The 15,914-nt window shown below is 50.6% G+C and overlaps 1 protein-coding gene across 2 annotated transcripts in view; it reads right to left on the bottom strand.

Moving 5' to 3' along the window:
• Positions 1-15,914, bottom strand: part of LOC140107131 (nuclear receptor ROR-gamma-like) — a 39,642-nt gene that overhangs the window by 11,872 nt on the left and 11,856 nt on the right. The window contains exons 1-9 of one of the 2 annotated variants that reach the window (XM_072131679.1): positions 13,677-13,688; positions 12,377-12,462; positions 12,087-12,228; positions 7,084-7,497; positions 6,677-6,798; positions 6,139-6,271; positions 5,957-6,064; positions 5,768-5,878; positions 5,335-5,444 (exon numbers count right to left, since the gene is read on the bottom strand). In XM_072131679.1, coding sequence (XP_071987780.1) covers positions 5,335-5,444; positions 5,768-5,878; positions 5,957-6,064; positions 6,139-6,271; positions 6,677-6,798; positions 7,084-7,497; positions 12,087-12,099 — 1,011 coding nt within the window. In that variant the 5' untranslated portion in view covers positions 12,100-12,228; positions 12,377-12,462; positions 13,677-13,688. Of the gene's footprint in view, positions 1-5,334; positions 5,445-5,767; positions 5,879-5,956; positions 6,065-6,138; positions 6,272-6,676; positions 6,799-7,083; positions 7,498-12,086; positions 12,229-12,376; positions 12,463-13,676; positions 13,689-15,914 lie in introns of those variants that run through there. The other variant, XM_072131678.1, reaches the window with a different exon arrangement.

Raw genomic sequence — 15,914 nt, 5'->3', positions numbered from 1 at the left:
AGGATTATATAGAGCTGTGATCACATGAGGAGGAGGAGACGTGTGAGGATTATATAGAGCTGTGATCACATGAGGAGGAGGAGGAGACGTGTGAGGATTATATAGAGCTGTGATCACATGAGGAGGAGGAGGAGACGTGTGAGGATTATATAGAGCTGTGATCACATGAGGAGGAGGAGGAGACGTGTGAGGATTATATAGAGCTGTGATCACATGAGGAGGAGGAGGAGACGTGTGAGGATTATATAGAGCTGTGATCACATGAGGAGGAGGAGACGTGTGAGGATTATATAGAGCTGTGATCACATGAGGAGGAAGAGGAGACGTGTGAGGATTATATAGAGCTGTGATCACATGAGGAGGAGGAGGAGACGTTTGAGGATTATATAGAGCTGTGATCACATGAGGAGGAGGAGACGTGTGAGGATTATATAGAGCTGTGATCACATGAGGAGGAGGAGACGTGTGCGGATTATATAGAGCTGTGATCACATGAGGAGGAGGAGGAGACGTGTGAGGATTATATAGAGCTGTGATCACATGAGGAGGAGGAGGAGGAGACGTGTGAGGATTATATAGAGCTGTGATCACATGAGGAGGAGGAGACGTGTGAGGATTATATAGAGCTGTGATCACATGAGGAGGAGGAGGAGACGTGTGAGGATTATATAGAGCTGTGATCACATGAGGAGGAGGAGGAGGAGACGTGTGAGGATTATATAGAGCTGTGATCACATGAGGAGGAGGAGGAGGAGGAGACGTGTGAGGATTATATAGAGCTGTGATCACATGAGGAGGAGGAGGAGACGTGTGAGGATTATATAGAGCTGTGATCACATGAGGAGGAGGAGGAGACGTGTGAGGAGTATATAGAGCTGTGATCACATGAGGAGGAGGAGGAGACGTGTGAGGATTATATAGAGCTGTGATCACATGAGAAGGAGGAGGAGACGTGTGAGGATTATATAGAGCTGTGATCACATGAGGAGGAGGAGGAGGAGACGTGTGAGGATTATATAGAGCTGTGATCACATGAGGAGGAGGCGACGTGTGAGGATTATATAGAGCTGTGATCACATGAGGAGGAGGAGACGTGTGAGGATTATATAGAGCTGTGATCACATGAGGAGGAGGAGGAGACGTGTGAGGATTATATAGAGCTGTGATCACATGAGGAGGAGGAGGAGACGTGTGAGGATTATATAGAGCTGTGATCACATGAGGAGGAGGAGGAGACGTGTGAGGGTTATATAGAGCTGTGATCACATGAGGAGGAGACGTGTGAGGATTATATAGAGCTGTGATCACATGAGGAGGAGGAGGAGGAGACGTGTGAGGATTATATAGAGCTGTGATCACATGAGGAGGAGGAGACGTGTGAGGATTATATAGAGCTGTGATCACATGAGGAGGAGGAGGAGGAGACGTGTGAGGATTATATAGAGCTGTGATCACATGAGGAGGAGACGTGTGAGGATTATATAGAGCTGTGATCACATGAGGAGGAGGAGGAGACGTGTGAGGATTATATAGAGCTGTGATCACATGAGGAGGAGACGTGTGAGGATTATATAGAGCTGTGATCACATGAGGAGGAGGAGGAGACGTGTGAGGATTATATAGAGCTGTGATCACATGAGGAGGAGGAGACGTGTGAGGATTATATAGAGCTGTGATCACATGAGGAGGAGGAGACGTGTGAGGATTATATAGAGCTGTGATCACATGAGGAGGAGGAGACGTGTGAGGATTATATAGAGCTGTGATCACATGAGGAGGAGGAGGAGACGTGTGAGGATTATATAGAGCTGTGATCACATGAGGAGGAGGAGGAGACGTGTGAGGATTATATAGAGCTGTGATCACATGAGGAGGAGGAGACGTGTGAGGATTATATAGAGCTGTGATCACAGGAGGAGACGTGTGAGGATTATATAGAGCTGTGATCACATGAGGAGGAGGAGGAGACGTGTGAGGATTATATAGAGCTGTGATCACATGAGGAGGAGGAGGAGACGTGTGAGGATTATATAGAGCTGTGATCACATGAGGAGGAGGAGACGTGTGAGGATTATATAGAGCTGTGATCACAGGAGGAGACGTGTGAGGATTATATAGAGCTGTGATCACATGAGGAGGAGACGTGTGAGGATTATATAGAGCTGTGATCACATGAGGAGGAGGAGGAGACGTGTGAGGATTATATAGAGCTGTGATCACATGAGGAGGAGGAGGAGACGTGTGAGGATTATATAGAGCTGTGACCACATGAGGAGGAGGAGGAGACGTGTGAGAATTATATAGAGCTGTGATCACATGAGGAGGAGGAGGAGACGTGTGAGAATTATATAGAGCTGTGATCACATGAGGAGGAGGAGGAGACGTGTGAGGATTATATAGAGCTGTGATCACATGAGGAGGAGGAGGAGGAGGAGACGTGTGAGGATTATATAGAGCTGTGATCACATGAGGAGGAGGAGGAGGAGGAGACGTGTGAGGATTATATAGAGCTGTGATCACATGAGGAAGAGACGTGTGAGGATTATATAGAGCTGTGATCACATGAGGAGGAGGAGGAGACGTGTGAGGATTATATAGAGCTGTGATCACATGAGGAGGAGGAGACGTGTGAGGATTATATAGAGCTGTGATCACATAAGGAGGAGGAGGAGGAGACGTGTGAGGATTATATAGAGCTGTGATCACATGAGGAGGAGACGTGTGAGGAGTATATAGAGCTGTGATCACATGAGGAGGAGGAGGAGGAGACGTGTGAGGATTATATAGAGCTGTGATCACATGAGGAGGAGGAGGAGGAGACGTGTGAGGATTATATAGAGCTGTGATCACATGAGGAGGAGGAGGAGGAGGAGGAGACGTGTGAGAATTATATAGAGCTGTGATCACATGAGGAGGAGGAGGAGACGTGTGAGGATTATATAGAGCTGTGATCACATGAGGAGGAGGAGGAGACGTGTGAGGATTATATAGAGCTGTGATCACATGAGGAGGAGGAGGAGACGTGTGAGGGTTATATAGAGCTGTGATCACATGAGGAGGAGACGTGTGAGGATTATATAGAGCTGTGATCACATGAGGAGGAGGAGGAGGAGACGTGTGAGGATTATATAGAGCTGTGATCACATGAGGAGGAGGAGACGTGTGAGGATTATATAGAGCAGGTATATGAGGAGGAGGAGACGTGTGAGGGTTATATAGAGCTGTGATCACATGAGGAGGAGACGTGTGAGGATTATATAGAGCTGTGATCACATGAGGAGGAGGAGGAGACGTGTGAGGATTATATAGAGCTGTGATCACATGAGGAGGAGGAGGAGACGTGTGAGGATTATATAGAGCTGTGATCACATGAGGAGGAGGAGGAGACGTGTGAGGATTATATAGAGCTGTGATCACATGAGGAGGAGGAGACGTGTGAGGATTATATAGAGCTGTGATCACATGAGGAGGAGGAGACGTGTGAGGATTATATAGAGCTGTGATCACATGAGGAGGAGGAGACGTGTGAGGATTATATAGAGCTGTGATCACATGAGGAGGAGGAGACGTGTGAGGATTATATAGAGCTGTGATCACATGAGGAGGAGGAGGAGACGTGTGAGGATTATATAGAGCTGTGATCACATGAGGAGGAGGAGACGTGTGAGGATTATATAGAGCTGTGATCACATGAGGAGGAGGAGGAGACGTGTGAGGAGTATATAGAGCTGTGATCACATGAGGAGGAGGAGACGTGTGAGAATTATATAGAGCTGTGATCACATGAGGAGGAGGAGGAGACGTGTGAGGATTATATAGAGCTGTGATCACATGAGGAGGAGACGTGTGAGGATTATATAGAGCTGTGATCACATGAGGAGGAGGAGGAGGAGACGTGTGAGGAGTATATAGAGCTGTGATCACATGAGGAGGAGGAGACGTGTGAGGATTATATAGAGCTGTGATCACATGAGGAGGAGACGTGTGAGGATTATATAGAGCTGTGATCACATGAGGAGGAGGAGGAGACGTGTGAGGATTATATAGAGCTGTGACCACATGAGGAGGAGGAGGAGACGTGTGAGAATTATATAGAGCTGTGATCACATGAGGAGGAGGAGGAGACGTGTGAGGATTATATAGAGCTGTGATCACATGAGGAGGAGGAGGAGGAGGAGACGTGTGAGGATTATATAGAGCTGTGATCACATGAGGAGGAGGAGGAGGAGGAGACGTGTGAGGATTATATAGAGCTGTGATCACATGAGGAGGAGGAGACGTGTGAGGATTATATAGAGCTGTGATCACATGAGGAGGAGGAGGAGGAGGAGACGTGTGAGGATTATATAGAGCTGTGATCACATGAGGAGGAGGAGGAGGAGGAGACGTGTGAGGATTATATAGAGCTGTAATCACATGAGGAGGAGGAGACGTGTGAGGATTATATAGAGCTGTGATCACATGAGGAGGAGGAGGAGACGTGTGAGGATTATATAGAGCTGTGATCACATGAGGAGGAGGAGACGTGTGAGGATTATATAGAGCTGTGATCACATGAGGAGGAGGAGACGTGTGAGGATTATATAGAGCTGTGATCACATGAGGAGGAGGAGGAGACGTGTGAGGATTATATAGAGCTGTGATCACATGAGGAGGAGGAGGAGACGTGTGAGGATTATATAGAGCTGTGATCACATGAGGAGGAGGAGACGTGTGAGGAGTATATAGAGCTGTGATCACATGAGGAGGAGGAGACGTGTGAGGATTATATAGAGCTGTGATCACATGAGGAGGAGACGTGTGAGGATTATATAGAGCTGTGATCACATGAGGAGGAGGAGGAGACGTGTGAGGATTATATAGAGCTGTGACCACATGAGGAGGAGGAGGAGGAGACGTGTGAGAATTATATAGAGCTGTGATCACATGAGGAGGAGGAGGAGACGTGTGAGGATTATATAGAGCTGTGATCACATGAGGAGGAGGAGGAGGAGGAGACGTGTGAGGATTATATAGAGCTGTGATCACATGAGGAGGAGGAGGAGGAGGAGACGTGTGAGGATTATATAGAGCTGTGATCACATGAGGAGGAGACGTGTGAGGATTATATAGAGCTGTGATCACATGAGGAGGAGGAGACGTGTGAGGATTATATAGAGCTGTGATCACATAAGGAGGAGGAGGAGGAGGAGACGTGTGAGGATTATATAGAGCTGTGATCACATGAGGAGGAGGAGACGTGTGAGGAGTATATAGAGCTGTGATCACATGAGGAGGAGGAGGAGGAGACGTGTGAGGATTATATAGAGCTGGAGGAGGAGGAGGAGATTTTACCTTCATTATTATGAGCTCGCGGTGCGTCCTGCGCAGGAGGTGTCTGAATGCGCAGTGAATCCTCTTGTACAGATTTTCCACCTTTTGCTTCTCTTGTAGCCATGGCCGACCTTATGACAAGGAATATAGAATCATACAGGCTCACACGTGTCCAACAAGACGGATAACATGTGCACTGATCGGGGCGTTTAGTGCTTAGTCGGACCTTGCGCCACAATTCTGAACATCAAACAAACAATGGTGCATTGTGGTGGAGCGCGGCAGGGGGCACCAGGTCATCCAGACCCTATGACATCTATCGTGATTATGGCGCCCCCTGCACGCTCTGCAGGCAAACAATGCACCATTTCTGATACATTTTTGCCTTATTTTTATCTAGTTTTATAGTTTTTTATAGATGAGCCTTGGATGCACTGGGGAGCAGAAGACGCACCGGGATTGAGCAGGGTCATGGCGCTGTAGAAGGCCACCTCATGTTCGGAGAGGTTGAGCGCACACAGCGACTGGCTGAACTGGAACATGGCACCAATGAGGTCGCTGCACCCTGGAAGAAGAATGGAGACACCTTAGTATCACCACCTCGGGGTGTCATATACCCCAGAGGACGTGGCAGGCGTCTCACCTAGAGCGTGGAAGACCTCCAGTCGGGCGTATTTCCCCTCGAAGAAGACGCTGTTGTTGTAGCAGTTGAAGGCTCGGCTCATCCGGATGAGCAGCAGCTCCATGGCACCTGCGGAGATCCGGAATCACTAGGGTTTGGCGGTTCCAATACGTGAAGGAAATAGGTCATGTGACCCCCGTTACCTGCTTTCAGAAGAACGATCTGATCGTTGGGGTTCAGGTCCATGAAGCCGCTGAGACGCTTCGCGAATTCCACAATGTACTGAATGGCGTCTGTGACGTGGCCCACGCAGCGCTCCCACATCAGCTCCATGGACTGGAGAGAGAGAGAGAAGCAGAATGTGTGAGGACGAGGGGGACGAGGGAGCCACAAAATACAGAATGAAGTCACCGGACACAGGGAGAAGGACACAAAAACCGGCAAAAGCCAAAACAACTGTAACTGGCGGCACATTGACGGATGATAAGTAATGGAGATTCACAGGTCCGGGCGAGTTGCAGGACATGTCCGTCACATCTATTCAGAGGTTTGCATATTTTTGTTTCTTATTAAAATGAGGGGGAGGGGCTTATTGGGAAGGGGTGTGGTCTACAGAAAAGTCTAATACAGTGTAAGCTGGTTTATTACAATGTATCAGCCAATTCTATTGGATGCCGTTTTGTTTCAGCTTCTTCTGAACACCGCCTTACTCCTGCCGGAGAGACACGATGGACACGATACCTTCTGCTGTAAGCCCTGCACCTCCGCAGATGTAAAGGTTTCCCATCTCAGCATCTGCAGGTTCTCCTGACGGAATTGGCAGGTCTCCTGGTGGGCCAACACCACGTTCTGCATCAGGAGTTCTGAGGGTAAAGAAATATTTTTAGTTAGATATTGTTAGTAGCAGCAGGACTGTGAAATAGTGATGTACATTCTTGAAATGTAAGAGGGGGTTTGTCCTCACACTGCTTTTCTCTGTGCTCTTTTCAGCCAGTGTTCGGTTTCATCCCTGGACAGATGTGTAATCAGAGCTGTGTGTATGTTGTTAGTAGCAGCAGGACTGTGAAACTATGGAGAAGCTCGAATTTTGTGTTGTGGATGAGAAATATTGTAGTAGACTGGTAGTGGCAGGAGCACCCAGCACTCACCCAGTTCTGTGGCTGATATCATGCTCTGTGGGTGCAGACAGGAGCTGACAAGGCTGCAGTACGAGTCCACGTTGTGGAATACATTGGGTTGGACGCTCTCCATGTGAAGCTGCTGATCCCGGGAGAAGCTTTTCCTAGTAGCGGCTTCTGCCGGTGTCTTCTCGGGGTTGTGGAGCACCAGTTGCGCCCTCTGCAGCTGCATCCTCGGCAGGGAACGGCTGGAGAAGGAGTCGTCCCACCTACTGTGACCCATCCAGGCGGAGGTTTGGGTGGAGTGTGGCAGCTCCGGGGTGGTGGTGGACGGCTGCTCGGCCGGGGTCTCAGAGCTCATGTCACTTCTCTTCTTCAGAAGCTTCTGCACCTCGGCCTGCAGTATGGCCCTCTGCTTCTTAGACATGCGCCCAAACTTCACGGCTACGAAAAGATGAGGATGACAGAACCTGCTGTTTATAAATCCATTGGGCTCTATTCAGAAGGCCATGAGACATCCAACAGTCTGAACGTGCACCAATGATCCGGTCATGGTACAGACCCTATTGTACACTAGTGGTGGCCCAGAGTGCGATCCCTACTGAATTGGGTGAGAGTAATCCCAGTGGTACTGGTGGCGTGGGCCTTATCAACCTGCCCCTGTTATTATGTATCCTAATACAAGGTGGAGAAACATCGCCACCTACTGGCCTGTATTTCTCCATGTAATCTATACTCAGTAATTATCATATTAATATTCATGTGAAACAGTGAACTCTTTAGTGTAAACAGCGACTCAGCCAGAAAACCTTTATAGCAGGGCTTCAGAGATATTCTGTATGCCACAGCCTCAAGAGATCAAGGTCTTCGCTACAGAGTGTATACAGCCAGTCCTATGTCAGCCTGCCCGCTACCAGAAACAGATCCTGTGTACAGCCAGTCCTATGTCAGCCTGCCCGCTACCAGAAACAGATCCTGTGTACAGCCAGTCCTATATCAGTCTGCCCGCTACCAGAAACAGATCCTGTGTACAGCCAGTCCTATGTCAGCCTACCCGCTACCAGAAACAGATCCTGTGTACAGCCAGTCCTATGTCAGGCTGCCCGCTACCAGAAACAGATCCTGTGTACAGCCAGTCCTATGTCAGCCTGCCCGCTACCAGAAACAGATCCTGTGTACAGTCAGTCCTATGTCATCCTGCCCGCTACCAGAGACAGATCCTGTGTACAGTCAGTCCTATGTCAGCCTGCCCGCTACCAGAAACAGATCCTGTGTACAGCCAGTCCTATGTCAGCCTGCCCGCTACCAGAAACAGATCCTGTGTACAGCCAGTCCTATGTCAGCCTGCCCGCTACCAGAAACAGATCCTGTGTACAGTCAGTCCTATGTCAGCCTGCCCGCTACCAGAAACAGATCCTGTGTACAGTCAGTCCTATGTCATCCTGCCCGCTACCAGAGACAGATCCTGTGTACAGTCAGTCCTATGTCAGCCTGCCCGCTACCAGAAACAGATCCTGTGTACAGCCAGTCCTATGTCAGCCTGCCCGCTACCAGAAACAGATCCTGTGTACAGCCAGTCCTATGTCAGCCTGCCCCCTACCAGAAACAGATCCTGTGTACAGTCAGTCCTATGTCAGCCTGCCTGCTACCAGAAACATATCCTGTGTACAGTCAGTCCTATGTCAACCTGCCCGCTACCAGAAACAGATCCTGTGTACAGCCAGTCCTATGTCAGCCTGCCCGCTACCAGAAACAGATCCTGTGTACAGCCAGTCCTATGTCAGCCTGCCCGCTACCAGAAACAGATCCTGTGTACAGCCAGTCCTATGTCAGCCTGCCCGCTACCAGAAACAGATCCTGTGTACAGCCAGTCCTATGTCAGGCTGCCCGCTACCAGAAACGGATCCTGTGTACAGCCAGTCCTATGTCAGCCTGCCCGCTACCAGAAACAGATCCTGTGTACAGTCAGTCCTATGTCAGCCTGCCCGCTACCAGAAACAGATCCTGTGTACAGCCAGTCCTATGTCAGCCTGCCCGCTACCAGAAACAGATCCTGTGTACAGCCAGTCCTATATCAGTCTGCCCGCTACCAGAAACAGATCCTGTGTACAGCCAGTCCTATGTCAGCCTACCCGCTACCAGAAACAGATCCTGTGTACAGCCAGTCCTATGTCAGGCTGCCCGCTACCAGAAACAGATCCTGTGTACATCCAGTCCTATTTCAGCTTGCCCACTACCAGAAACAGATCCTGTGTACAGCCAGTCCTATGTCAGCCTGCCCGCTACCAGAGACAGATCCTGTGTACAGTCAGTCCTATGTCAGCCTGCCCGCTACCAGAAACAGATCCTGTGTACAGCCAGTCCTATGTCAGCCTGCCCGCTACCAGAAACAGATCCTGTGTACAGCCAGTCCTATGTCAGCCTGCCCGCTACCAGAGACAGATCCTGTGTACAGTCAGTCCTATGTCAGCCTGCCCGCTACCAGAAACAGATCCTGTGTACAGCCAGTCCTATGTCAGCCTGCCCGCTACCAGAAACAGATCCTGTGTACAGTCAGTCCTATGTCAGCCTGCCTGCTACCAGAAACATATCCTGTGTACAGTCAGTCCTATGTCAGCCTGCCCGCTACCAGAAACAGATCCTGTGTACAGCCAGTCCTATGTCAGCCTGCCCGCTACCAGAAACAGATCCTGTGTACAGCCAGTCCTATGTCAGCCTGCCCGCTACCAGAAACAGATCCTGTGTACAGCCAGTCCTATGTCACCCTGCCCGCTACCAGAAACAGATCCTGTGTACAGCCAGTCCTATGTCAGGCTGCCCGCTACCAGAAACGGATCCTGTGTACAGCCAGTCCTATGTCAGCCTGCCCGCTACCAGAAACAGATCCTGTGTACAGTCAGTCCTATGTCAGCCTGCCCGCTACCAGAAACAGATCCTGTGTACAGCCAGTCCTATGTCAGCCTGCCCGCTACCAGAAACAGATCCTGTGTACAGCCAGTCCTATGTCAGCCTGCCCGCTACCAGAAACAGATCCTGTGTACAGCCAGTCCTATGTCAGCCTACCCGCTACCAGAAACAGATCCTGTGTACAGCCAGTCCTATGTCAGGCTGCCCGCTACCAGAAACAGATCCTGTGTACAGCCAGTCCTATGTCAGCCTGCCCGCTACCAGAAACAGATCCTGTGTACATCCAGTCCTATTTCAGCTTGCCCACTACCAGAAACAGATCCTGTGTACAGCCAGTCCTATGTCAGCCTGCCCGCTACCAGAGACAGATCCTGTGTACAGTCAGTCCTATGTCAGCCTGCCCGCTACCAGAAACAGATCCTGTGTACAGCCAGTCCTATGTCAGCCTGCCCGCTACCAGAAACAGATCCTGTGTACAGCCAGTCCTATGTCAGCCTGCCCGCTACCAGAAACAGATCCTGTGTACAGTCAGTCCTATGTCAGCCTGCCTGCTACCAGAAACATATCCTGTGTACAGTCAGTCCTATGTCAGCCTGCCCGCTACCAGAAACAGATCCTGTGTACAGCCAGTCCTATGTCAGCCTGCCCGCTACCAGAAACAGATCCTGTGTACAGTCAGTCCTATGTCAGCCTGCCCGCTACCAGAAACAGATCCTGTGTACACCCAAGTCCTATGTCAGCCTGCCCGCTACCAGAAACAGATCCTGTGTACAGCCAGTCCTATGTCAGCCTGCCCGCTACCAGAAACAGATCCTGTGTACACCCAAGTCCTATGTCAGCCTGCCCGCTACCAGAAACAGATCCTGTGTATAGCCAGTCCTATGTCAGCCTGCCCGCTACTGGAAACAGATCCTGTGTGCAGTCAGTCCTATGTCAGCCTGCCCACTACCAGAAACAGATCCTGTGTGCAGTCAGTCCTATGTCAGCCTACCCGCTACCAGAAACAGATCCTGTGTACACCCAAGTCCTATGTCAGCCTGCCCGCTACCAGAAACAGATCCTGTGTGCAGTCAGTCCTATGTCAGCCTGCCCGCTACCAGAAACAGATCCTGCATACAGCCAGTCCTGTGTCAGCCTGCCCGCTACCAGAAACAGATCCTGTGTACAGCCAGTCCTATGTCAGCCTGCCCGCTACCAGAAACAGATCCTGTGTACAGTCAGTCCTATGTCAGCCGGCCCGCTACCAGAAACAGATCCTGTGTACACCCAAGTCCTATGTCAGCCTGCCCGCTACCAGAAACAGATCCTGTGTACAGCCAGTCCTGTGTCAGCCTGCCCGCTACCAGAAACAGATCCTGTGTACACCCAAGTCCTATGTCAGCCTGCCCGCTACCAGAAACAGATCCTGTGTATAGCCAGTCCTATGTCAGCCTGCCCACTACCAGAAACAGATTCTGTGTGCAGTCAGTCCTATGTCAGCCTACCCGCTACCAGAAACAGATCCTGTGTACACCCAAGTCCTATGTCAGCCTGCCCGCTACCAGAAACAGATCCTGTGTGCAGTCAGTCCTATGTCAGCCTGCCCGCTACCAGAAACAGATCCTGCGTACAGCCAGTCCTGTGTCAGCCTGCCCGCTACCAGAAACAGATCCTGTGTACAGTCAGTCCTATGTCAGCCTGCCCGCTACCAGAAACAGATCCTGTGTGCAGTCAGTCCTATGTCAGCCTGCCCACTACCAGAAACAGATCCTGTGTACACCCAAGTCCTATGTCAGCCTGCCCACTACCAGAAACAGATCCTGTGTACAGTCAGTCCTATGTCATCCTGCCCGCTACCAGAAACAGATCCTGTGTACAGCCAGTCCTATGTCAGCCTGCCCGCTACCAGAGACAGATCCTGTGTATAGCCAGTCCTATGTCAGCCTGCCCGCTACTGGAAACAGATCCTGTATACAGCTAGTCCTATGTCAGCCTGCCCGCTACCAGAAACAGATCCTGTGTACAGCCAGTCCTATGTCAGCCTGCCCACTACCAGAAACAAGGTGTATACAGCCTGTAATTTTCAGTCTTGATACATGACGGCCAAGGTGAATATCACTGGTCAGTGGATGTTCTGGAGGTCTTACCGTCTTTGGACATGCCCAGGGACAGGCACTTCTGCAGGCGGCAGTGCTGGCAGCGGTTCCTGCTGGAGCGGTCTATGGGGCAGCTCTGCTGCTGGCTGCACGAGTAGATCGGCTTCCCCTGCTGACTGCGACGGAAGAAGCCCTGCAAATACGGACATGTTATAATACACGGAGCGGTGCAGACTTCTCACAGCTGAGAATTTGTTGCAGTTGCTCTCAGTTCCCTGTGATGTAACAGCGGCACAAATGTCTCTGATGTCCGTCACATCCTGTGTTGTGCAGGTTCTTACCTTACACCCCTCGCAGGTGATGACGCCATAGTGGATCCCAGAAGATTTGTCTCCGCAGATTTTGCAGGGAATGACTTCGATTTGTGCTGCAAAAAGAAAAAAAACCACAAAAAAAAAACACTTGATCAGACTCGGCTGTTTCCACTGACGCTGCTGAGAAGCCACATGAAGCGGCGCCTCCCACAGGTCGGGGCTTGGAGGCTTCCACCTCCGCTTTCTGCTGACAAGGCAGTTCTGACTCTGGAAATCACCTTTATTTTACCTGGGGTGGAAAGTGTTAAGATTGAAAGTGTCAAAAAATAATCAGAAACCCAACCCGAAGAATCAGCGAGAATCCGACCTCAGACATCCGCCTGCCTCTTATTCATCATGTAGAGCGGTGATGACTGATGTCACCAGCAATGGTCCTGGACGGAGGGATGACCCACATCTAATGCCGGGGCACCGGAGAGGGAGCAGAGAGTTATCAGAGGGAAGGTTGTAGCAGGACCACTTATCTGTGCCACTAGTAGGGTCTGATTGTGGGGACCTCCTGTGACGTCTCAGCATGGGGGCTACGCGGTGACAGCCGGTGGTCGGGGGTAAATGATTGCACTGCCACTCTGATTATCTGCAACCACCCTCCCGAGCACCCACATGTTCTTTTCCCTCGTCTTCCGGATCACCTGTCTGGTCACCCGGTCCACTTTCATGTCTTGCAGTAAAACCCAGACTACTCCCATACACGGGTTCACTCAGTCTTGGCTCCCAACATGACCGGGCATTGGCCCATGTTTTGCCAAGGGTCACCCTGGTCCTTGTGCCGCCATTCTTCATACACAGATCACACACCCTGGGTCACAGGATGGACCTGTCAACCTGACCCAGGTCCTTGTTCAAGACCCTCATGAAGCCCAAGAGAAGCTCTCCTCTATCTTTGCCCGATTCCCATGTTTCAGTGCCCGTAAACATTAACAGAGACTATCTAATGGATTGTGGTCATCAGTATCAGATTGGTGGAGGTCCAACACCTAGAACACATAAAGATGAGCCTCCAGTGCCAGAACCTGTACACAGGAGATGGTTCCATGTGGGTTTTGAGCCTAAATTCTTCACCATGGCCTCCAAATTTTGTCCCCAGATACCATTGACCATCTACGGATCAGCCACCGGTGCCAGGACCTTCGTAGGTAAGTAGAAGGCTCTAATGACTGAAGTAGGATCTGAGCTGCAGTTCTCCTGGCCACCACTGGACCTTCTAACATTGTGACCCCAATCCAATCAGATACCATGAGATAAGTTTGGGTCTGACTTTCATCACCTCCAGCATTCAGCCGCTTCCTCTACCGACCAATCGTCTGCTGAATACATCCAGGGGCTGCTAGACGGAGGGTGCTGGAGATTGCATCAGCCTTTCCGTGGTGCTGCAGGCGCTCTACGTGGTCAGGAAGCTGCTGCGCTTGTGGTTGGGACGGTCAGTGACTGTCATCCTGTGGGGGTTATATGTACAATAGCACGGAGGATTGTGAAACCCGACTGAGAAGAAGAGGAGGAGGACATGTTCCCGAGTCTCCCCCAGTGTGAACACCAGCAGTCACCCCGTGTTATCTGGTGCAGGGCGCACCGTCTATTTTTAGAGGCTTCAGTTGTCGGGTTGCTTGGCGCCTGACGTTCCGGCTGTGCCTGTGGTCTGATTGTAGTGAGCTCCAGGTGTGGAGACGTTGGAGATCAGTTTATTTCCAGCTCCGCCCCTGGAGACATCGCTGGTTTTGTACTGAGACCTTGCAGCGATTTGTTGTACATGTGAAGTTGGATGTTCCTGCTCTTAATGTGTTGGGACATGGGAGCTCCATCCAAATTACATCTGTGTCATAGTCACGGGGTACATGTCTGGTAGGAGCATAGTCACGGGGTACATGTACGGTAGGAGCATAGTCACGGGGTACATGTACGGTAGGAGCATAGTCACGGAGTATATGTCTGGTAGGAGCATAGTCACGGGGTACATGTACGGTAGGAGCATAGTCACGGAGTATATGTCTGGTATGAGCATAGTCACGGAGTACATGTCTGGTATGAGCATAGTCACGGGGTACATGTACGGTAGGAGCATAGTCACGGAGTATATGTCTGGTAGGAGCATAGTCACGGAGTATATGTCTGGTAGGAGCATAGTCACGGGGTACATGTACGGTAGGAGCATAGTCACGGAGTATATGTCTGGTAGGAGCATAGTCACGGGGTACATGTACGGTAGGAGCATAGTCACGGAGTATATGTCTGGTAGGAGCATAGTCACGGGGTACATGTACGGTAGGAGCATAGTCACGGAGTATATGTCTGGTAGGAGCATAGTCACGGGGTACATGTACGGTAGGAGCATAGTCACGGGGTACATGTACGGTAGGAGCATAGTCATGGGGTACATGTACGGTAAGAGCATAGTCACAGGGTGTATGGACGGTAAGAGCATAGTCACAGGGTGTATGGACGGTAGGAGCATAGTCACAGGGTGTATGGACGGTAGGAGCATAGTCACAGGGTGTATGGACGGTAGGAGCATAGTCACAGGGTGTATGGACGGTAGGAGCATAGTCACAGGGTGTATGCACGGTAGGAGCATAGTCACAGGGTGTATGCACGGTAGGAGCATAGTCACAGGGTGTATGCACGGTAGGAGCATAGTCACAGGGTGTATGGACGGTAGGAGCATAGTCACAGGGTGTATGGACGGTAGGAGCATAGTCACGGAGTATATGTCTGGTATGAGCATAGTCACGGAGTACATGTCTGGTAGGAGCATAGTCACGGGGTACATGTACGGTAGGAGCATAGTCACAGGGTGTATGGACGGTAGGAGCATAGTCACAGGGTGTATGGACGGTATGAGCATAGTCACGGAGTATATGTCTGGTATGAGCATAGTCACGGAGTACATGTCTGGTAGGAGCATAGTCACGGGGTACATGTACGGTAGGAGCATAGTCACAGGGTGTATGAACGGTAGGAGCATAGTCACAGGGTGTATGAACGGTAAGAGCATAGTCACAGGGTGTATGGACGGTAAGAGCATAGTCACAGGGTGTATGGACGGTAAGAGCATAGTCACAGGGTGTATGGACGGTAGGAGCATAGTCACAGGGTGTATGGACGGTAGGAGCATAGTCACAGGGTGTATGGACGGTAGGAGCATAGTCACAGGGTGTATGCACGGTAGGAGCATAGTCACAGGGTGTATGGACGGTAGGAGCATAGTCACAGGGTGTATGGACGGTAGGAGCATAGTCACAGGGTGTATGGACGGTAGGAGCATAGTCACAGGGTGTATGGACGGTAGGAGCATAGTCACTGAGTAATTGGTCAGTAGGAGCATAGTCACAGGGTGTATGGACGGTAGGAGCATAGTCACTGAGTAATAGGTCAGTAGGAGCATAGTCACAGACTGCTCCAATTACAGTTAAATACGGCTCTCCTATATCTTAGATACAGTGTGCTTATAGCACAGTTAGATACGGCGCTCCGATATCTTAGATACAGTGCGCGCCAGAGGCTGATGGCT

The sequence above is a fragment of the Engystomops pustulosus genome, unplaced genomic scaffold, assembly GCF_040894005.1.
Source record: "Engystomops pustulosus unplaced genomic scaffold, aEngPut4.maternal MAT_SCAFFOLD_119, whole genome shotgun sequence".
Classification (NCBI taxonomy): domain Eukaryota; kingdom Metazoa; phylum Chordata; class Amphibia; order Anura; family Leptodactylidae; genus Engystomops; species Engystomops pustulosus.
This window is presented reverse-complemented; position numbering and strand designations above follow the sequence as displayed.